This window comes from Aquarana catesbeiana, linkage group LG04 (genome assembly GCF_042186555.1).
Source record: "Aquarana catesbeiana isolate 2022-GZ linkage group LG04, ASM4218655v1, whole genome shotgun sequence".
NCBI classification, from domain to species: Eukaryota; Metazoa; Chordata; class Amphibia; order Anura; family Ranidae; genus Aquarana; species Aquarana catesbeiana.
In genome coordinates this window covers 24,329,097-24,352,368 of record NC_133327.1, presented here as the reverse complement: position 1 = coordinate 24,352,368, position 23,272 = coordinate 24,329,097, and the positions used below count along the sequence as shown (strand labels likewise).

General features: G+C 44.0%; 1 protein-coding gene across 1 annotated transcript in view; it reads right to left on the bottom strand.

The window, feature by feature from the left end:
• The window catches only part of LOC141141133 (vomeronasal type-2 receptor 26-like), a 59,149-nt gene that overhangs the window by 22,890 nt on the left and 12,987 nt on the right, over positions 1-23,272 (bottom strand). Inside the window, exons 3-4 of the mRNA XM_073628838.1 lie at positions 19,596-19,817; positions 5,576-5,699 (exon numbers count right to left, since the gene is read on the bottom strand). Coding sequence (XP_073484939.1) covers positions 5,576-5,699; positions 19,596-19,817 — 346 coding nt within the window. The remainder of the gene's footprint in view (positions 1-5,575; positions 5,700-19,595; positions 19,818-23,272) is intronic.

Below are 23,272 nucleotides of genomic sequence, written 5' to 3'. Positions count from 1 at the left end.
GATTATAGGGGTCTCAATCGTTTCACGATTAAGAATGCTTATCTGATGTGGTTGATTACGGAGATATTTGACCGCCTCAAGGGAGCAACGGTTTTCACAAAGCTTGATTTGAGAGGGGCATACAATCTCATGAGGATTAAGGAGGGCGAAGAGTGGAAAACTGCGTTTAATACCAGAACAGGCCATTATGAGTAGCTTGTAATGCCTCTTGGCCTTTGTAACGCCCCGGCAGTTTTCCAGGAATTTATTAACAATGTCCTCCGAGATTTGTTGCAGTTATGTGTGGTGGTATATCTCGACGATATCCTCATATTTTCCAAGTCCCTGGAGAGCCACCACATAAATGTCTGTCGTGTGCTTCAGAAACTAAGAGAGAACAATCTCTATTGTAAATTGGAGAAGTGCGAATTTCATCATGAACAGGTTAAATTCCTGGGTTATGTCATTTCCACTGCTGGTTTTTCGATGGACCCAGAGAAACTTTCAGCAGTCCTACAGTGGCCCCGACCTGTGGGTTTATGTCCTATGCAGAGTTTTCTTGGCTTTGCCAACTATTACCGGAAGTTTATTCGTAACTTCTCTTCTCTGGTCAAGCCAATGACTGATATGACCAGAAAGAACGGTAACCCACAGAGTTGGTCTCCAGAGTCTATTAAGGCCTTTGAGAGTCTCAAAGCTGCCTTTGTTTCTGCTCCTGTGTTGGCACATCCTGATCCTATGTTACCTTTTATCCTAGAGGTTGATGTTTCTGAGACTAGAGTTGTCACCCTTCTGTCTCAACATCCTACCTCTGAGAGCGCTATGCATCCTTGTGGCTACTTTTCCAAGAAATTCTCACCTGTCGGAGTGCAATTAAGAGATTGGTGACAGAGAGCTGTTAGCGATCATTTTAGCCCTGAAAGAATGGCGACATCTCCTCAAAGGTACCACTGTGCCAGTTCTCATTCTTACTGACCATAAGAATCTCACATTCATGTCTGAGGCTAAACACCTCTCTCCCAGAAGGGCGCAATGGGCACTTTTCTTGTCTAGTTTCAATTACATTGTCTAATTTTTTCCCCGGTACTAAGAATGTAAGGGCTGACGCTTTGTCACGACAATTTTCCTCCACTTTCAAGATGGAGTCGGTTCCGGTTCCTGTGATTTCTCCTGATCGTATTCTGGCTATGGTTCGCAACCAGTCTCACTTCTCCTTTGGGTGACAAAATTCCTGCTGCTCAGGTCCATGCTCCTCCTGAGAAACTTTGTGACCGCTGCTTTATCCCAGAGAGTCTCCGTACTGCCGTGCTCCAGACTTACCATTCTCCCAAAGCATGTTGAGGGCATGTGGCCTGGTATGGTTCAGGAGGAGGGGGGGCACTCACTCGTCCCCTCCTTTTCCTGACCTGCCAGGTTGCGTGCTCGGATAAGGGTCTGGTATGGACTGGTGGGGGGAACCTACACTTTATGGCAAAGAACTTGCATTGAAAGGCTTCCGTGAGTACTTTGGATTTTGCAGGTTCGAGCCCCATTGACTTCCACTATTCCTGCATATGTGATCTGACAAGCATGTTCGAGGGCAATAGCGATGCTTTCCATTTGCATTAGCGCCCAGTTTCTGAGAGTTGAAGTCTTAATTGGCCTTAATTGGGCGCTATTTTCCGGAACTGCAGGATCATTTTTCCGGCACTATAATAAATGACCCCCATAGTGTCCATATATGATAAGTGACAATATATTATAGGTGATGCATTAGTTGAATTCCTAAATGGTAAGAAATTTCTGAGGAGGTATCCCATATGTTTATTAGCTGGTCTGTTTGCCAACATTATCTCAGAAGTGTCTAGCTGGGTAAACATTTTCATATGAATATAGAATATCTCAGCTGGAAAAAACAATTATGGTTGCTGTGTTTCCAAAGTTGTATTACTGATTCAAGGCTTCTCAAATAAATTCTGTTTAGAAACCATGTAACGTAGTTGTCCTAGGCTTTTATATACCCAGTTTTGCAAACAACCTGTTTACAGAACTCTAACAGGGTGATAAAAGATGCAGGATGCCTCTGTTTGAAAAACTTATGTGAGTGTCCTGAGGTTAACCTTTGTTTCGAGGCTTATTCAACCTTAAACCTCCATCTGAAATTCATGAAATATCTTTATTTCTTCATCATAGTTCTGACAAAAATAAAAAAAACAATGTCCCCGATGTAGAACCATTGTCAATCACGCCGCCCGCCACCACTGTCAAACCGAAAAAATAATAAAAAAAGCTCTGCCCGCAGCTAAGGCTAACCGCTGACTAAATAAGTTATGGGACATCACCGACCCAGCATGCACTGATCCCCATACTCATTCACATGGGGGGCGGGATCTGGGGGCCCTCCTTGTTAAAAGGGGCTTCCAGATTTCAATAAGCCCCCCAAAGTACCCCCCCATGTTGAGGGCATGTGGTCTGGTATGGTTCGGGGGGGGCACTCGCTCACCCCCCCCCTTTCCAGGCCTGGGTCTAGTATGGATTTTGGGGGCGACCCCACACCATTTTTTTCTTTTATTTTGGCAGGGGGTTCCCATTAAAATCCATACAAGACTCAAAGGGCCTGGTATGGATTGGGGGGGACCCATACACCTTTTTTATTAACATTTTTGTTTTGTCAGCAATGGTATTGTATTGCCGGCAATCTAAATGTAATTTTTTTTCTTTATATATGTCAGTTTTGCTGTAGTAGGTTCTATACACAGTACAGATGCGACACTTTACAGGCAGACTAAGGGGACCCCCAGGCATATTTAAAGACGTTTTTCATTTTTATTGTTTTACTTTAATCATCTTTAAAATTGCTGCTCCTTTAAAAACAATCTTTTTAAAAAAAAAAAAAAGTTTGCATTGATACATGTCCCCCAGGGCAGTACCCAGACCTCCATACCCTTTTTATGGCCAATAACTTGCATATAAGTCTTCAAAATGGGGACTTCTGATTTTTTAAGTTTGTATCCCATAGATTTTAATATGGTCTATGGCTCGGGTCTGAATTTTTTCCATGTTTGAAAGTTCTGGTGCGAACCAAACCTGGGGATGTTTGCCCCATCACCACCTCTTATTAAAAAATTTGCACTGTTTACCTTCCACGGAGGTGTCATTTTGGAAGTATTTGCACTGTCCTGGGCCTCAAGAATTGAAACAGGCAGTCAGAACATCAGGACCGATGAGTTTTCAAATATATATACCATAGTTTGTAAACTCTATAACTTTCACACAGACTAAATAATATACACCTATTTGTTATTTATCTTCATTGTTTTTTTTTACCAAAGAAATGTAGCAGAATACATTCTTGCAAGAAATGCAACTTAAAGCGAAGTTCCACCCAAAAGTGGAACTTCCGCTCATCTGATTCCTCCCCCCCTCCAATGCCACAATCTACTACAGGTATTTGCACCCACTTCCTAGAATAGACTCCCGCAGGAGTCACGCCCCTTCTCACACCCCCTGCTGTCTCCTGGGAAACACACAGGTCCCAGGAGATAGCGGGAACCACTTAGGACGCGCAGCGTGACTCGCGCATGCGCAGTAGGGAACCGGGAAGTGAAGCCGCAACGCTTCACTTCCTGATTCCCTCACAGAGAATGGCGGAGGCAGCAGCTGAGAGCCGAGCGATTGATCGGCTTCGGCTGCCAACATCGCTGGACTCCAGGACAGGTAAGTGTCCATTTATTAAAAGTCAGCAGCTGTAGTATTTGTAGCTGCTGGCTTTTAATATATTTTTTTTTAGGTGGACTCCCTCTTTAATAACATAATTTTTTGTTGTTAGCTGACAACAGTGCCTTTTTGCATTTAAAATCTAAAGTAAGCTACAGAATCCCTCTCCATCGTCTCATCTCCATAGCATAGAGAGTAGTTTTTCTGTAGTTCAGTATAAGAACTATTTAGACTTCTTGAGATAACACAGGAAGAATGTAGAGGACAGCTCTGAATTCCAGACAAGACCAACAGGCAATTTTTAACTTATTGAACAGATATAACAAACCACTTTCAATGGTATATGTAACAGAGCAAAAGGGAACAAATAAGTTTAAAAAATTGTTTAGGCTTTACATACACATTAGGCAATAGTGTCCCTAATTTACCTTGTGTCTTCTAGATACAGCCAGGCTGTAGCCAGTCTAATGATATGTTTTATTTTGATGGGTACTTAAAAAGATCCTAAACTCAGGTTATTGATTGCTTCTGCCAGCTACTGTTAGTATTCTCCAGTAGAGAAGAATTAAAGCATTTGTTAACCCGAAAAAAAAATAATTGATTTTCTGGTACCTTAAAGCAGATTACACAGCACAGGCACTGTGCTGTGTAATCTGCCCCCCTCTAAACTGTAAAAAAAAAAAAAACCCTGAATCTGGCACTTCCTGTATCCCCTCTCTAAATAGACCATGAAAATCAGGGTAGCTCCGCCCTGATCACCATGGTCTAATTGCGGGCCTCCGCCATATGCTGCTGTCCCCTCTGCTCTCCTGTCTCCCCCTCACCCCCCTCCTTCCTGAGGGTAAACAGGCCTCATTAATAGTAAATATCAGCAGCACATTTTTGGTTATGGAATTGAATTTTTTTTTAATTGTACAATTACAGTATCTTGGCAGCCCTCCAATTCTCTATTATTTTATTAAAATCATGATTTTTTTTTTTTAGGTAGTTTTAGTAGGGACAGATATCCTTTCATCAAGCATTGCCAGATCTGCTTTGATTAGCAGATAGAAATTGACCAGCAGTTCTCTGACGCTGTTCCTGTTTCTGCTAGTGCAAACTATCCTGCCACTGGTCAATTTTTATGCAGCTGTATCATTTGAGGGCTGATACTCTTAAATCTTGCAGAAAAACACATGCCTATGTCTTGTGTCTCTGCATTTGGGCTTATCCTTGCTGATTGACACTTTCCTTCCTTTGACCATCTTTTACACACATGTATCTAGGAGTTTGATAAGAAATTGGAAGGTAACAGGATAGCCTGAATTGGCAAGAACATGACCAATATACTAAACACAGGGCAAAAGCAAGCAGCAGCCCTCAGATGAAACATCTGTGTAAAAAGCGCTATAAAAAAAAAAAACACTAATCCCCCAAATTAAATGAAAACTCCCAAAATCTACCTCCAAAAACAAAACACTAGTTTTTTCTAAGGAAAAAAAAGTGATTTGCTATGGAAGGGATATCAGCAAAAAAAGACTGATGTCCTCAAATCCATCACAAACCAAAATTAGATAAAGATGAAATTAGATTAAAGATACAAATCCCCTGAATATAAGAACACACATATAAGAGAGAAAAAAAAGTGTGAAATTGCCCAAGATTTGGTGATCAATCTTTTTACTGACACGGATAGTCAGCATCATAGTTTCCTATAAAGGGTTCATGGCTCATCATAGCTGCAATTGTCCCTTTTTCCCTGACACCTTTCTTGTAAAAAATATCTACTTCCACCTAGAATATCTCTTAAAAGACAAAGCTGAAGAGCCTATACAAGTAAGTGTTGTAATTATATGCATTCTTTCATTATAGAAGTGTCTATAGCTAAAGAAAATGTGAATGAAGAATATGGAGCACCAACCATATTTATCGGTGATCTCGTTCTCCGGACAGGGCACACAGTAATGGCAGCAGGATTGTCTTCCTTCCTGCAACAGTTTTTGGTATCCAGGAAGACAGCTCTCAGAGCACAGAAAATGTGGAGTCTAAAGGGAAATTCAACTTTACAAATTAACTTAACTTAATTTATCACGTTGCCATCTTGTAAAAATGGTGAATATGCAAGGTTAGTTTGGTTATTTGGTGCTTCTTTAAAGTGATCTTAAAGGTTCAGACAATCATGTCATACTTACCTGCTCTGTGCAATGATTTTGCACAGAGCAGCCCCGATCCTCTTCTTCTCGGGTCCCCTGCCAGCACTCCTGGCTCTTCCATCTTGACCAGCGCCCCCAACAGCAATTCACTTGCTATGGGGGCACTGCTGCATGCTCGCTCCCAAGCCCTGCTCTATGTGTCTATAAGACACATAGATCTGTGGCTCTGCTGCCCCCCGTTCTCTCCTCATTGGCTCACTGGCTGTGGTTGACAGCAATGGGAGCCAATGGCTCCAGCTATGGGCGTAGCATAAGGTGTTGCAGGGGTCACAATCGCAACCCCGCCCCTAGCTCCAGGGGGGCCCTGCAGCCTCCCTGTCATATTATCATATCCTCCAAAAAATCCAGCTTCGATCTGCCCTACGGCCCCACAGCCACGCTCAAGTACTGGGCTTCTACTTTGCCTTCCACAGTCCACACCTCTCTGTTCCCATTGGCTGGGGAGAAGCTGTGAGCCATGTCCTGAATGGAGAGGAGCACGAGGTGAGAACAGCCCAGGATGGGGAAGTGTCTGTACTGTGTGCTGGCAACATGGAATGGTAACCAAGCTCAGCGAGGCAAGAGGAGGAGAGTGCCGTCCTGTAGCCACGATGGGACCGATGTCACTGGTGAGGTATGACACTGCACAGTGTCTCCTAGTCACCAGCTGGGATTCTCTGTACCCCCCCACCTGGGGATGTCTACTTACCCCACTTCCCTGACAACTGGGGAAAAGACATACACCTCCGGGAGGTGACCTTCACCCAACACCTGCCAACACTGACAGAGAAACCTTCAGAAATTGCTAAAACAAATCCCTTAACACCTCCACAGGGGGCCCCTGAAGGGCTGCATGCTCCAGATCTTGTGTCACATGGCTTTGCCGTCTCAGATCTAAGTCCGCCCCCCCCAAAGCCCCCTGACCACCCCCAAAACCCTGCATGCTATGCCCGGCTGCTGAGCTCCTTTCCCATTACAGCACTCTATACTGTTCCTCCTCCGCAGGGCTGAAATCACATTCCTTTACAACACAGCCAGTTATCCATGATCTGCACAGGATGTACCTGCCTACTGCAACTACACTGCCGTTCCAACCAGAAAATTTCACAGGTCAGAAGGGCAACATAAAAGCAAGATACACCCTGTGAAGACTGACAGACTGTGTGTAATGGAATGTGATTTTAGCCCTGTGTAGTGTGGGGGGGAGCTGTATACAGTGCTGGGATGGGAAAGGAGCTCTGCCAAGTGACCTGCCAGGGGTCCCTGTCCTCTGATTTTTCAGCGGTGATCCCTGTCCTCTGATTCTCCAGTGGTAATCCCTGTCCTCTGATGTAAAGAGGAACTCTGGGAGCTCAAAACTCTTAAGCCACTTTGAGTATCTTGGCGTGCGGTGGATGTATCTGCACACATGTTGGCAGTAGTGAGAGGGGCCCAGGTCAACTTTTGCATCGGGCCCACAAGCTTCAAGCTACGCCTCTGACTCCAGCTTCTGTGTCTCAGCCAATGAGGAGAGAGAGACCTGGGACAGCCAAGGCTCCCATGCACATTGCTTGATCAAGATGGGGCTCACGTGAGTATTGGGGGGGGCTGAGGGGGGAGCAGCACACAGATTTTTTTTACCTTTCTGCATAGAATGTGTAAATGTAAAAAAATCTTTAGCCTTTACAACCACTTTAATTGTGAAAGAAACCCTTTTTAGTGTGCAAAGCACTCAAAGAAACAAATTTACTTCTGTGCTTGCATAAAAAACAAACATACACTACTGTTCAAAAGTTTTAGGCAGGTGTGAAAAAATGCTGTAAATGAAGAATGCTTTCAGAAATATTAATAGTTTCTTTTTATCAACAAAATGGAAAGTAAATGACTAGAAGAGAAATGCAAATCAAATCAAACTAAATCAACATTTGGTGTGACCACCCTTTGCCTTCAAATCAGCATCAGTTCTTCTAGGCACACAATTTTTGAAGGAACTCAGCAGGTTGGTTGTTCCAAACATATTATAGAACTAAGCACTTCTGTGGATGTAGGGTGCCTCAAATCTTTCTGTCTCCAAGTGATCCCAAATTCCATGATGTTGAGACCATTACTTCCAGGACTCCTTGTTCTTCTTTACGCTGAAGATAGTTCTTAATGACAATGGTTTTATGTTTGGGGTCATTCTCCTGCTTCATAATAAATTTGGGGCCAATCACACGCCTCCCTGATAGTATGGCATGATTGGTTAGTATCTGCCTCTATTTCTCAACATTTTTTTTTTAAATCAGATCATCTTTTTATTGCTTTTATACACAAACAATACACACAACATACAACCCATATACATATTCAAAATACATAACACACAGAACCCCCCCCCAAAAAAAATAAAATAAAAATAAACCCCAAAGTTCCCCCCCCCCTTTCTCTCTTCCTATTGGTCATAGATTTATCTACTCCCATCTCGTCATCCATCCAAAATTTTAGACCACCTTCTCCATATCTTTTCAAATTTCGCTATATACAGTAACCTCTATGTAAAAAGACATTTTTTTCTTTAATTAAGTTTTCCCTTATTTGTGTTTCCCATTCCACTATTGCTGGTGGATATGGGGGTACCTATTTTTGTGCTATAAGCTTACGGGCCCGAAATAGGCTCCTTATTATTGGTACCATTATTGGGAATGATCCAGGATGCTCAAAAGACATCTGTGCGGCTCTGGAGACAGCCTGGTCCCAAAGAGGTTATTAATCATAGATACAACCCCATGCCAGTAGTAATGGAGTTTAGGGCATCTCCATAACCTATGTATTAAATTAGCAGGATTTCCATCACCTCTGGGGCATTGGGACGTATCTCTACGCTTCCATCTGAATAGTTTCTCAGGTGTGTAATTTCTCAACATTGAGGACACTATTAATCCTGACCAAATCTCCAACTCCACTTGTAGAAATGCAGCCCCAAACTTGGAAGGAACTTTCACAATGCTTCATTATTGCCTGCAGACACTCAATGTACCGCTCTCCAGCCCTTCTGTGAACAAATTCCCTACCGCTACAGCCAAATATTTTGACTCATCAGTCCAGAGCACCTGCTGCCATTTTTCTGCACCCCAGGTCCTATGTTTTCATGCATAGTTGAGTTGCTTAGCCTTGTTTCCATGTCGAAGGTATGGCATTTTTACCATAATTCTTCCATGAACACCACTTCTGGCTAGACACCTCCGGACAGTAGGTGGGTGTATCTTGGTCCCACTGGTTTCTGCTTGTTCTGTGCTGATGGCACTGCTGAACATTTTCCGATGTTGAAGGGATGTAATCATGATGTGTCTTTCATCTGCTGTATTAAGTTTCTTTGGCCAGCCACTACATCTACGATCTTCAACATCTCCAGTTTCTTTGTGCTTCTTCAAAAGAGCTTGAACAGCACATCTTGAAACCTCAGTCTACTTTGAAATTATTGCATGGAAGAGACCTTGCTGACACTGTATAACTACCTTGTGTCTTGTTGCTGTGCTCAGTCTTGCCATAGTGTATAACCTGTGACATGAAACTGTCCTCTACAACCTTACCTTAGTAGCAGAGTTTGGCTGTTCCTTAACCAGTTTTAAGCCTCCTACACGGTTCTTTCTGTTTCCTATGTACAACATTGATGATCATTAACAACTGCTTGATATAATTGGTTAATCAAACCCCTGACTCTAATCCTACGAAATCCCTTCACGTGTACAAAGTGTGCAAGTGGTTGTGAAAGTGAATTGTTGCTGATTTGAAGTTGAAGGATAGTTATACCAAATATTGATTTAGTTTAGATTTTTCTTCTGTTCGCTCACTTGGGATTTTGTAAATTGTTAAAAATAAATTTATAAAAATAAATAATATTTTGAAAGCCTTCTTACTTTACAGCATTTCTTCACACCTGTCTAAAACTTTTGCACAGTACTGTGCACTTGACTAGGCACAAGGTCTTGCCAAATTGAACCTCTGGCTGTATAGTAGTCATTGATTTAGTGGTGATATTAATACCCTTTTCTAAATGTGACAGTTTCTTACTCAGAGCTCTCAGTGGTTGTTAGGATACTGGTGGGCAGCTGTGTTCTAACAACATATAACACTTCCCCATTCAATTGCCAACTAGGGGATTCCCTGGCTGACTGTTGACTGTAAAATAAGGGACTGGTTATACTGGCTGAGGTCATTGACCAAAATGGACATGGCGCCCCTGTATTCAGCAGCTAGACAGAGAGCTGTAAGCTGCAATGATAGTCCATTGGGAGAAAATCATTGGTATGGATCATCATTTTTGAGTCAACTGGATCAGTGTTCATTGTGATAGATGATTGGATTAGTATTGGACTTTTTGCAGATGGTTGGATGTGAGAGATGAAAAAATCTTTAGAGACGCTCTCCTGTGTTCCTGTTAAAGACTTGCTTGGCTGACATTCCTTCTGGTTCCAGATCCTGCTTTCTGTTCTATTACACTGTTCTCTGGCTCCCTGACGTTTTGGCTTGTCTGACTATCCATTCCGGTTCCTGAACTCTGGCTATGTTTTGACTACGTTTACTCTGTTTACCTTTTTTATTATTATTAAACATGTGTGATTTGACTGTACTTCTGTCTCAGTCTGATTCATGGTTTCTGACATAGAGTGAACAGAATCTCAGTGAGTTATCACTTCTGATAGAATCCTGCTATTCTTATGCCCCGTACACACGGTCGGACATAGATCGGACATTCCGACAACAAAATCCTAGGATTTTTTCCGACGGATGTTGGCTCAAACTTGTTTTGCGTACACACGGTCGCACAAAGTTGTCGGAATTTCCGATCACCAACAACGCGGTGACGTCAACCACGTCCGACGAAAAGGCCCGTTCAGAACCAAGCGCGGCACCCTTTGGGCTCCTTTTGCTAATCTCGTGTTAGTAAAAGTTTGGTGAGAGAGGATTCGCGCTTTTTCAGACTCGTGGCTTTCAGATCGTTTTCTGCAGTTCAGTTTGTGCTTGTGGGTTTGTATCTGCTCTTCAGTGCGTGCAGTCAGTTCGTATCGGAGTTTTCTGTGCGATCTTGCCCGCTCGTTGCTGTTTTTCAGGTCGCTCTTCACAGGCCTTGCTGTTCTTCAGTGCGTTCTGTTACTTCGTTCTGAGCAGCCGACCATTTTCTAGCCATGTTGCGTGTACGTACTCCTCGTAGAGTTCGTGCTGTGCGGGGGCTTGGTGTTGGGGTCCTGACCTTGACACAAGTCCAGTCCATGAACAGGGTGGGGAGGAGTTCATGGACCAAGAATTGGTTGCTTTAGCGTGACCAGTTCTCTCATATGCCTTTGCTCCGTGAGATCCGTGAGAATAATCCTGATGATTTCAGGAACTTTCTCCGGATGACGGACCCCGTATTTCACCGTCTGCTGGCTTTGCTGACCCCCTATATCAGCAGGCAGGATACCTGCATGAGGCAAGCCATCACTGCGGAGCAGAGGCTCATCGCTACCCTGCGGTACTTGGTGACAGGGAGAAGTCTGCAGGACTTGAAGTTCTCGACAGGCATCTCCCCCCAGGCTCTGGGGATCAGTATCCCGGAGACCTGTTCTGCCATCATCCAGGTCCTGCAGAAGGAGTATATGAAGGTAAGATTTTTATCCTTTAATATCACATTTTATTGTATTGAATGTTTGCTAATATATTGTATTTGTCTCCTCATTCCCAAATTACCATGATTGTAATATGCTGTGAATGTCCCCTTTGTTCTCATGCATGCTGGATTTTTATGTAATTATTTTTTTAGTCTTTCATACATATTTGCCTTCACTAACCTCCCCAGCATGCTCTCCTGGCCCTATATTCACCTCATGTAGTCACTTAACAATGTATTTTATCAGCTCCATAGTAGTGCTTTACCCCAAACACCCCCTAAAATGTTTTGAAATGTGATTTGTGCTTTAAATTCAGGCAGAGTGCCAGAGGCACTTTTTTTTGTAGTGTCCCCAAATTTTTTATTAACCCTCCCTCCCCCAACTGCTAAGTCAGCTGATCCCAATTCTCTATCTATCCTCAGTCATCTATTTGCTGACTTTGCCAAACCCATACACACTATACCCATGTCTTTTGTGCTCAGATGTATGGATGAATTCCCCAAAGCATGTAGTGCAAGGGCCTGCCTGTATACTTTCAAATGGTACTGTTTCAAGTTTTTGGATACTTTTATTATCTTGATAGGTAATAGCAGAATGTCCAAATGTGCTCAAATGTGTACAGTGTGTATTTATATCTTTGTATTAGGACACTTCTTACCTGTCGAGTGGGCTGCCAATAGTGTAACTAAGGAGGGGCTGTTCCAAATAATACCCTGTATTTAGGCATTCATCTCTCAATGAAGTGGAGAGGGTTACCTGTCCAAGATCCCCCCCCCCCTATAATGTTAGAAATGGCCCATGAGAGGGGGGGGGAGCGGGAATATGATAGGTGTACCTTATACTTTGGTGTTGTAAAATTCCCCTTAATAAATGTTATCTGGAGGTTGGACAAGAATGTTTGTGTCTAATCTGCTTGCCATGTTTATGTGCAAAAATAGTAATTTTTTTTGTTTTCCTCAACAGTTTCCTTCCACGCCACAGGAATGGTAGACTGTGGCCTCCCACTTTGCCCAGCGGAGGGACTTTCCTAACTGCAGTGGGGCAATTGATGGGAAACACGTCCACATCATCCCACCACCCAACTCGGGGTCGTACTATTATAAATACAAGGGGTTCAATAGTATTGTGATGTTGGCGGTGGTGTCGGCTAATTATGACTTCCTCTATGTGGATGTGGGGAAGAATGGCCGGATGTCTGATGGTGGAGTCATCGTCCAGACGGAGTTTTACAGGCGTCTCCAGAATGGCAGCTTGGACTTTCCACCTCCAGAAGACAATGTGGAAGGACTCCCATTCGTCTTCGTTGCGGATGAAGCATTTGCGCTGGGGGACTATCTTATGCGGCCATTCCCGATGAGAACCCTCACCCCGAAACAGAGGGTTTTTAATTACCGGCTGGCCAGAGCCAGAAGAGTGGTGGAGAACACATTTGGAATCATGGCCAGCCGGTTCCGCCTATTTCTGACACCCATCCGAAGTATAAACTTAATCATATAATCCTGGCGTGCTGTGTTCTACATAACTTTTTACGCCAATGTTCTGCCAATTATGCTGGCTCAGTTGGGCCTGAGGCCGGAATTCTACATGAAACAACCCTGACGGCGCTTGAAAGTGGCCGTCCTGGCTTGCCCTCCCTGAGTGCCCGTGATGTCCGGTTAAGATACCTTGAGTTCTTTGCGGGTAGGGGGGCCATCAATATGCCAGACAATTTGTGAAGCCTTTATCAAATAAAAAAAAGCTAATCTTTGGTGACATTGACTGCTTGTGTTTGTTTTAGCTGACCCTGACAGCAATGTGGGTAGTCCTGAAAATGGCGTGATTGTGTAACCTTATACAAAGCACTGTTGGGTGTTATTTACTAAAGGCGTAGACACTTTGCACTACAAGTGCACTTGAAACTGCACTGAAACTACACTTGTAGTGCAAAGAGGATTTGCCCTTAGGAAATAACCCCCATTTTCACAGAAAACAGCAATTACATCACCACAAAAGTGTTGTAGCGTTGAGACAATAATCCACACATTCTTGATAACAATCTTTTTAATACCTGCACAATCACATGTGCATTTAGAAAAGGTTTTTAAAACAAACCAACATGTTTGTTGTATAACAATTTTTGGGGTGGCATTATCAAAAATAGAAATGTCCATTTAAGTTAAAACAGGCATGTGTAAAACCAACAAGAAACACACAAATCTTGAACTTACAAAGTTCACATATGGTAAAACCTGAAGGCAATATCAGACATGAGTATTTAGGAACTGTGTTTGATATTGCGTTCAGATGGGGTGAAGTCACCCCTTGAAAAGCCACATTTGGAAGATGCACACCAATTTACGAATGTCAACATGTGCTAGCTGCCATCACAGGGGATCTTTGTAATTAATAAATTGTTGTTTACTTAAATATACTCTCCTACATATCCTTTTATATGTGCCTTTAAAGTCCACTAGGGGAATTATCTCTGTTCAAATTCACAGGGGATCAAGGGACGTGTTTTGGGGGAGCAACCCCTTCCTCACAGCTACTTTATTATTGAGGAAGGGGTTGCACCCCCAAAATGCATCCATTGATCTCCCGTGATGGCAGATAGCACATGTTGGCACACTGTGTGCATCCTCCAAATTTGGCTTTTCAAAACATCGCTAAAACATTTTTAAGATTGTAGCACACAAAAAAACAAAGTGATTTTGAGTGGTTTTAAATTTGCCCCAAAACATCAATGATGTTATTATTTTTTTGAATAACATCATTGATTTTTTTCTTGAGGTTTTCCAATTCGAAATTACACCCCATGATCTCCCCGATCAGGATCTGGGCACTTTCTGATGTGAAAGGATCTGGATCCATAACATCACGATCACCTAAAAAGAGAGAAACCAAACAAAAACAGGTATCAAAAATCTGCCGGCATCCATCTCTTACCTGAGTCTGTGGTCGTAGACACTCACCTGTTGTGGTGTCAATTTCCACCACATCTTCTTCCTCCACCTGCTCAGCTTGGGTTGGGGGGTATTTCCCCTTCTTCCAGAGGTGGGGGGTCTCTGGTCTCCTCGGATGAGGGGTGTCCTTCGAGTCTTTTCTCCCCTATGTAAAACAAAAATGGTATAATTAGCACACAGATATTTGATGGCCGAAATCTAAAGATGAAACATTGCTTGGAAGTGGGGTACAATTGTCTATTTGGGCAGAGTTCCAAGATGTAGCATTTTTATTGTCCTTTGTCAAGCTTCAAGACTTTACCTGTTTTGTACAAGCTTTACAGATGGAGACCCCCCTATAGTATGCACTGGAGCACCTGTGTGGGCCCCCTAATAAAAAGGGTGTTCTGGTGTCAAACACTAGTGCTCCAGCGTCAAGATGTGAAAACTGCTGCTGAGTGTCCTCTCCTTACACAGAATCTAGTTTGCATTTCATTCTAGTAACAAACCCATCTACACAACCAAATATTTGTCATACAAGTAGGCCCTAAAAAATGTAGGAAAATGCATATGGCCTAAACAATGGTGTTTTATAGGCCGAAAGAAAAATGTTTGATATGAACGAATAATGGGCCCATGAACATTAAAGTTGCCATTTTAAACTGTACAACACTTAAGAAAAGCATATGGAGCAGCACGAACGTAATAAAGACAAAAAGAATAGGAAAACAGCACAACTACTTACTTTTTTGCAGCACTCTCCGGATCTTTCTGTACTGTTCGGGCTCTCTTAATTTCAGGTCTGACCACCGCTTCCTGAGCTGATCTTTCGATCGTTGTACCCCGAAATTCTGGTGCAGACTTTTGACCACTTTCGCCATGATCTTGGCCTTTCTGATATTGGGGTTGGGGTAAGGTCCATACTTCCCGTCATAGTCGGCCTTCTTCAGGATGTCGACCATCTCCAACATCTCCCCAAAGGACATATTTGTGGCCTTAAATCGTCTCCTTCTGGATCGGGACTTTTCCGAATCCGGGCTTTCCTCCTCCTCGTTGCTATAATTAGCACGCACCTGCTCTGACTCCGCCATGTGCTCTTCACCCACTGCGCAGAACGAAAAGGGGCGGGGAACAGACTAGAAAGAACGTCAGGGGAGGGTGGAGTTACACGCATGCGCAGTGTGTATAAAGCGTAACACGCGTGCGTAGTACGTACGATCTGTGAGCGGACGAAGGAGTATCAGAGGCACCGATCGTGATAACGAAGGTAAGAGCCAAACTTGGGCCTATACTGCTTCTACATTGAGGCCTATATTGTAACAAGATTAGGAGAGTTTTGCCTGACATTAGGGTTTGTCTTGTGTCTTGCAGTGAAAATGGATATCTTGAACGATACCGACTTCATGGCAATCTTCACTGACATGTTCAGGGAGCTGCCTTGTCTGTGGGAAATCAACCACCCACATTATAAGAACCAAACAAAGAGGAAGGCAGCACTGGATCAATTGTTGGAAATTGTGAAGCAGGTGATCCCCACGGCAGACATCACCTATTTGAGGATCCTAATTGGTGGCCTGAGGAGTACATATGTAAGGGAGCACCAGAAAGTCCAGGATTCGCAGAGATCCGGAACAACAGATGACATCTATGTCCCCAGGATGTGGTACTATGACAGGCTGCATTTTCTGGCAGGTCAGACTGAACCCAGGTCATCACTTTCCAGTCTTCCTTCCACGCTTCCTTCCCCCCCAGCTGAGGCTTCTGACGCCCAACCTGGGCCTTCCAGGCAGCAACATGTGGAGGAGCCCAGCTTGAGCCAGGTATAGCATTCCTCTAAATAGTTCAGGTTGTCCAATCAATGATGTTAACTAGATGTTAGTTTGGAGTACTAATTTCTGATTGTGATTGATGATGCAAAAACTAAAACCATGCCCCTTTTTCATACACAGGGAAGTCGCTGCCAGGAGGTGGCCGGGCCAAGCAGGCTGCCTGATATGCCGGTCCCTCCCCTACACCTGCAAAGAGAAAGTGGCAGGAAGAGGAGTACCCTAGAGGAGGCGGCCATAATCCTCTTTTGGAAGGCTACAGAGGCCCTGGGAGCACCACACACTGTGGAGGAGGACTTTGCTGCCATAATTGCCTGTAAAATGCAGCGGGCCAACAACTCATGTGTGAGTCATTAATGTTGGAAGCTCTCAATAAGGGGTTGAGGGCCCAACTGACATCTGATACCCACATTTGTGACCTCACACATGGTCCTCCTCCTCCAGGTCCTTCTACTTCTCCTCCTCCTCTTCCTCCTCCTCCTCCAGGTCCCACTAGTCCTCCTCCTCCTCCAGGTCCTACTCCTCCTCCTGCCACATCTCCAACAGCAGAGCCACAGCCGGGAATGAAGCGTGGAAGGAAGACCAGAAAGTGATGACCCTGGATCCAGTCTGGTCTGGCAAAAGATGCAGCCTCTTGTGATACCACAGCCATGGGACACAGATGTCATCTGCTGCTTTCCGAATCTCTGGGACTTCTGGACCAGACTGCACTTCCTTACATATGGACTCCTCAGGCCACCAATTTTGATGTTAAAGAATTGATGTCTGCCCTGGGGGTCCAAGGCTTCGCTAATTTCTGCTGTTTATCCAGTGTTGCCTCCCTCTTTGTTTGGTTATGAGCCCTTAATAAAGGATTTTTGTTTTCAGTTATACTTGCCTATGTGTTTTTTCCTTCAAAAAGGACAGTTTGTTGGTGAGGATTCGGGTACATTTCAAAAATACAATGTGAAATTAACAAGAGACACCAACACCAAACAATCTCCTTGAGATTAAATAATACAAGATAATAATGGTGTTGTGGTAACTTGACACACAAAAAACACACAAAAATATTCTGGAGTAAAACTAAAAATAAAATAAAACAAAGATCAGCCTTGGAAAAAATACCAACCTAAAATCTAAAAAAAAAAATGCCTTTAAAAAAAAAAAAAAAAAAAAATTTTTGTCAGATGTGACAAATCAAATCCAAATATATTGAGGGAATCCCGATAAATAATAAAGAAATAAGTTTGTAAGAAGTCTGTGTGAATATGAGCAGCAAAACTACTTCATTCTTCTCACATTATAAAGAAGAAGAGAGTGCGCTGTATTAAACCATTTTTAACATTGCAGCGTGACAAAAGTGCTGTATTCATTCCGAACGCTAATTTTACCCGACCGAGCTGTTCCGTCTCGGAATTTCTTCTGAGCATGCGTGGCACTTTGTGCATCGGAACAGGACACACACGGTCGGAATTGACGCGATCGGATTTTGTTGTCGGAAAATTTTATAGCCTGCTCTCAAACTTTGTGTGTCGGAAAATCCGATGGAAAATGTCCGATGGAGCCCACACACGGTCAGAATGTCCGACAACACGCTCCGATCGGATATTGTCCATCGGAAAATCCGACCGTGTGTACGGGGCATTAAGGTGCTTTTTTGTTTCTTTTTTTTGTTATCCACATATAACCTATCTAGCAGAAGCACTTCTATTGCAACAAAAGAGATTTACTTTTCTGTTCCTCCTGGTGCATTCTTCATAATGAGAAAAGGAAATAAATGATCAACTTAGTTAATGCAAATTTATATCCTGTATATATACCATGGTGAGCCTCTTAGCCCCCTACCCTACTGGATGTGGCATGTTTTATTTATCATGTTTACTATCTGGTTCATTTTATGTTGTTGCTTTTTGCATCCTATCATTTTAAACGTTTTCAGTGTGATTCATGATCTAGATTGGGATTTTTCAACCAGGGTGCTGCAAAGAGATCTCATGGGTGCCTTGGCCACATTCTGGTCTGAGCGCTACTTTGTGTTAACTCCCGTGCACTGTGACTCTGCAAGGAGAGCGAGAGTAAAGCCCGCACAGCTCTCTCCTCCTCCCCCTCCCTGGGGCTATGTGAACTGTGTGAACAGCTTTGTGAACTATTCCTGACAAAGTAGAAAGCTGTACTGGCTGTCCGCCCACGTCCTACCAACTGATAACATCATTGGTTGTTAAGGACATGTCAGGTGGCACTACAGCTTTCTGCTTTGCCGGCAATAGTTCACATAGCTATTCATATACTGTAGCTGAAGGAGAAGGAGGAGAGAGCCATGTGGGCTGTGCTCTCTCTCCTTGCAGAGTCGCATAACAAGGGAGTTAACACAAAGTAGCACTCTTATCCTAATGTGCAGGATTTGACTACTGCCCCACACTGTTCCTGTACAGACAGCAGAAATTGCGGGTGAGGGTAGAGGGAGGAGGAAGAGGAGGTGGAGGAAAAAGAGAGCACAAGCCACATTTGTGCTAGGAGGGGGATTTGGGGGTTGTGCTAAGAGGGGGGGTTTAGGGTGGGGGTTTGTGCTAGAAGAAGGTATTTGGGGGGGAGGTTGTGATAAGAGGGGGGATTTGGGGGGTTGTGCTAGGAGGGGGAATTTGGGGGGGTGGATTGTGTGCTGGGGGGATTTGCCCTGCAAGGGGGAATTTGGAGGGAGAAGAGTTACAGTCTAAGATCACTGAACTGTGCCACACAGACTACATTTGAGGGCTTTTTCACACCGGGTACAGTGAGGTAACGTGCGAAATCGCATGTTTTCCTGTACCACACAAAAATGTGCTGCCTTTTGCAGTTGCACATGGGTGTCAATATTTTTAATGACATCCCCACGCATCTAGCAAATGCCTGTACGTTTGTACTCATTAAAAAATGTGACATGCATGAACATGCAAAAAAGTGAGTGCTCGGACACACCTCCTGAAGATATTTGCCAGCACACCATGGAACGACGTGGATAGCATCCAAAAGTGTAATTTATTATATGATCACAACACAAGGAGAGCGCGATGTTTCGGAGTCACGCAGGACCCCTTCGTCAGGCATGTAAGGATGAAGGAGTCCTCACATGCCTGACAAAGGGGTCCTGCGTGACTCCGAAACGTTGCACTCTCCTTGTGTTGTAATCATGCAATAAATTACACATTTGGACGCTATCCACGTCGTTCCATGGTGTGCTGGCAAATATCTTCATTTTGACTTGAACCAGTATGCAGCTGGTTGTTGCTGCAGCACCAATATTCATGAGCTCATCCAGGAATGTGTGCGATGGGACTAAGAAATATTACAAGGCCTCAGACTGGCGTGCCTCGGGATTGTGCACAGTTCTAAAGGGTGCCTTGACTGAATAAGGTTAAAAAGCACTGTTTTAGATACCTTGGAGAACCTGGGATGCCACTGAATCATTTTCCTATTAATTTTAAATTTAAATTCTTCTGCATCATAGTGGAAATATCCAACTTTAACCATTGAGAAAGATTTATTAGGTGTAAAGATGATGTTTATTAGGTCAAACCTGGGTGAAACTTTTCCTTCATTGAACTGTATCTCCTCTCCTCCTTTGGTTATAATATGCACTCTCCTTAGATACCTGATAATCTAAAGGGAAAAAATATTAAACAATAAATGCTGTATATGTAAATGAATAGTTTTTAAAGATACCCCATCAACATTTTTAAAGAATATGCCAGTGTGAAAAGATTGTGCATACTTACAGTGCCTTGAAAAAGTATTCATACCCCTTGAAATGATAGACCAACACAAAGTAGCACATAATTGTGACATAGAAGGAAAATGATAAATGGTTTTCAAAAGTTTTTACAAATAAATATGTCAAAAGTGTGGTGTGCATTTGTATCCAACCCCCCTGTAGAACTACCTTTCGTTGCAATTACAGCTTCAAGTCTTTTTGGGAATGTCTCTACCAGCTTTGCACATATAGAGAGTGACATTTTTGCCCATTTTTCTTTGCAAAATAGCTCAAGCTCTGTCAGATTGAATGGAAAGCATCTGTGAACAGCAAATCTTGCCACAGATTCTCAATTGGATTTAGGTCTGGACTTTGACTGGGCCATTCTAACACATGAATATGCTTTGATCTAAACCATTCCATTGTAGCTCTGGCTGTATGTTTAGGGTCGTTGTCCTGCTGAAAGGTGAACTTCCACCCCAGTCTGAAGTCTTTGGCAGACTCTAATGCCACGTACACACGACCGGACTTTCTGGCAGACTTGGCCCGACGGTCTTCCCGACGGACTTTCGACGGAGTTACGGCAGACTTCCAAATGAACGGACTTGCCCACACACGGACTAAAGTCTGTTCATTTTGAACATGATGAGGTATGACGGGACTAGAAAAGGAAGTCAATCTCGCCATTTTATCGGCGAGATTGACACCTTGCGAGCCCCATCGCAGAGCATACCAGGCCCTCAGGTCTGGTATGGATATTAAGGGGAACCCCCCCTGCACCGAAAAAATGGTGTGGGGGTCCCCCCAGTATCCATACCAGACCCTTATCCGAGCACACAGCCCGGCAATGGGATGGGGACGAGCGAGCGCCCCCCTCCTGAACCGTACCAGGCCGCAGAAGATAGGAGGAGCCTGGCAGAAGAACCGGACACCAGGAGAAGAGGCCGGAGAGAGCGGAGAAGTCGGAAGAGACCCCCCGAAGTCGGAAGACCACCCCCGGAGCTGCCTAATAAACGAAAAAAAGCACCCATCCCCCATGTTGAGGGCATACGGCCTGGTTCGGTTCAGGAGGGGGGGGGCGGTCGCTCGTCCCCACCCCCTTTCCTGACCGGCTGGGCTGCGTGCCATTTTTTCGGCGTAGGGGGTTCCCCTTAAAATCCATACCAGACGACATTGTCGCCTCTTTCTCGCACTCGCTGCAATAGGAAAATGTGTTTTTCCTATTGCAGCAAGCGCAAGATTATACCCTGTCACCGAGAACCAGCGCGATAGGATCGCGCTGGAAACATTCTCGCAGGCAGGTGCTGTAGCTGCCCTTGCATCATATTTGGCCCGTCGGACCAACATACAGACGAACGGCTTCCCGATAGGAAATGGGTACGGCGGAGTTCCGGCGGAAAGATTTGAAGCATGTTTCAAAGCTAAAGTCCGGCAGATTTTCAACCGAAATGTCCGTTGGAAGTCCGATGAAGCCCACACATGGTGGGAATGTTCGCCGGATTCGGTCCATCGGACCAGTCCGGTGGAAAAGTCTGCTCGTGTGTACGTCACATAATGGGTTTTCTTCTAAGATTGCCCTGTATTTGGCTCCATCCATCTTCCCATCGACTCGGACCAGCTTCCCTGCCCCTGCTGAAGAAAAGCATCCCCACAACATGATTCTTTCACCACTTGTTTCACAGTGGAGATGGTGTGTTCAGGGTTATGTGCAGTCTTAGTTTTCCACCACACATAGTGTTTTGCTTTTAGGCCAAAAGGTTACATTTTTGTCTCATCTGACCAGAGCAACTTCTTTCACGTTTGCTGTGTCCTCCACATGGCTTCTTGCAAACTGCAAACGGGACGTTATATGGCTTTCTTTCAACAATGGCTTTCTTCTTGACACTCTTCCATAAAGGCCAGATTTGTGGAGTTGCACAACTAAAAGTTGTCCTGTGGACAGATTCTCCCACCTGAACTTTGGATATCTGCAGCTCCTCCAGAGTTACCATGGGCCTCTTGGCTGCTTCTCTGATTAATGCTCTCCTTGCCCACCTGTCAGTTTGCCCGGCCTGTCAGTTTAGGTGAACGGCTATGTCTTGGTAGGTTTGCAGTTGTGCCACACTCTTTGCATTTTTGGATGATGGATTGAACAGTGCGTTTTGAGACGTTCAAAGCTTAGGAAATTTTTTTTATAACCTAACCCTGCTTAAAACTTCTCCACTACTTTATCCCTGACTTGTCTGGTGTGTTCCTTGGCCTTCATGATGTTGTTTGTTCACTAAGGTTTTCTAACAAACCTCTAAGGGCTCCACAGAACAGCTGTATTTATACTGAGATTAAATTACACACAGGTGGACTTTATTTACTAATTAGGTGACTTCTGAAGGCAATTGGTTCCACTGGATTTTAGTTAGGGGTATCAGAATAAAGGAGGCTGAATACAAATGCACGCCACAATTTTTAGGTATTTATTTGTAAAAAAAAATTGAAATCCATTTGCCATTTTCCTTCCACTTCACAATAATGTGCCACTTTGTGTTGGTCTATCACATAAAATCCCAATAAAATACAGTTATGTTTTTGGTTAAACTAGACAAAATGTGGAAAATGTCAAGGGATATGAATACTTTTTTCAAGGCACTGTACTTCTCTGTCAGGGGTTGATTTACTGTAAATGTATGCTAAAGTTGCAGAAACTCAATAGCCAACACACTTCCAGGTATGTTGGATGTTTGGTCCCCCACTGGGTGCTGTGGTTCAATCCACTCGCCACATGACATCACAGGATTCAGTATTGATTTTATAGCTAGTTGGAGAAATGAATTAATTATGTAAATTTTTAGCGAAACACTAATGTAACAAGGTCTCCGGCCTCATCCAGTCTAAGGAGAACCTCCAAAGCCAAAGATAGCTGACATCCTTCAATATGTAGTGGGTTGTGAGGCATAGTGGGTGCAAAGATGGTGAAAGTCATTGGGTACCAGACACTTCTTGGATGTAAGTATTTCTTTTGACAGTCCTTTTTGTATTTTTGGGGGAAAGAGGGTTAGGGCCAGGACATCCTTAAAGCAGAGTTCCGCTTAAAAAAAAATTTTAAGTCAGCAGCTACAAATACTGCAACTGCTGACCTTTAATAATCGGACACTTACCTGTCCCAGGGTCCAGCGATGCGAGGAACGAAGCCCCGCTCGTCTGCCCCTTCGCTCTGCGGCACCGGTATTGGCACTGTGGGCGCACAGCTGTGGATTCACAGCTGGGCACGCACTGTGCGCTGTGACTGGCTGGGCAATCATCTGGGACCTGTGACATGCCCCAGATGATTGCGAGAGAGAGGGGGGAGAGGTAATCTCCCTTCTGGCGCTTCGGAGTGCCAGGAGGAAGA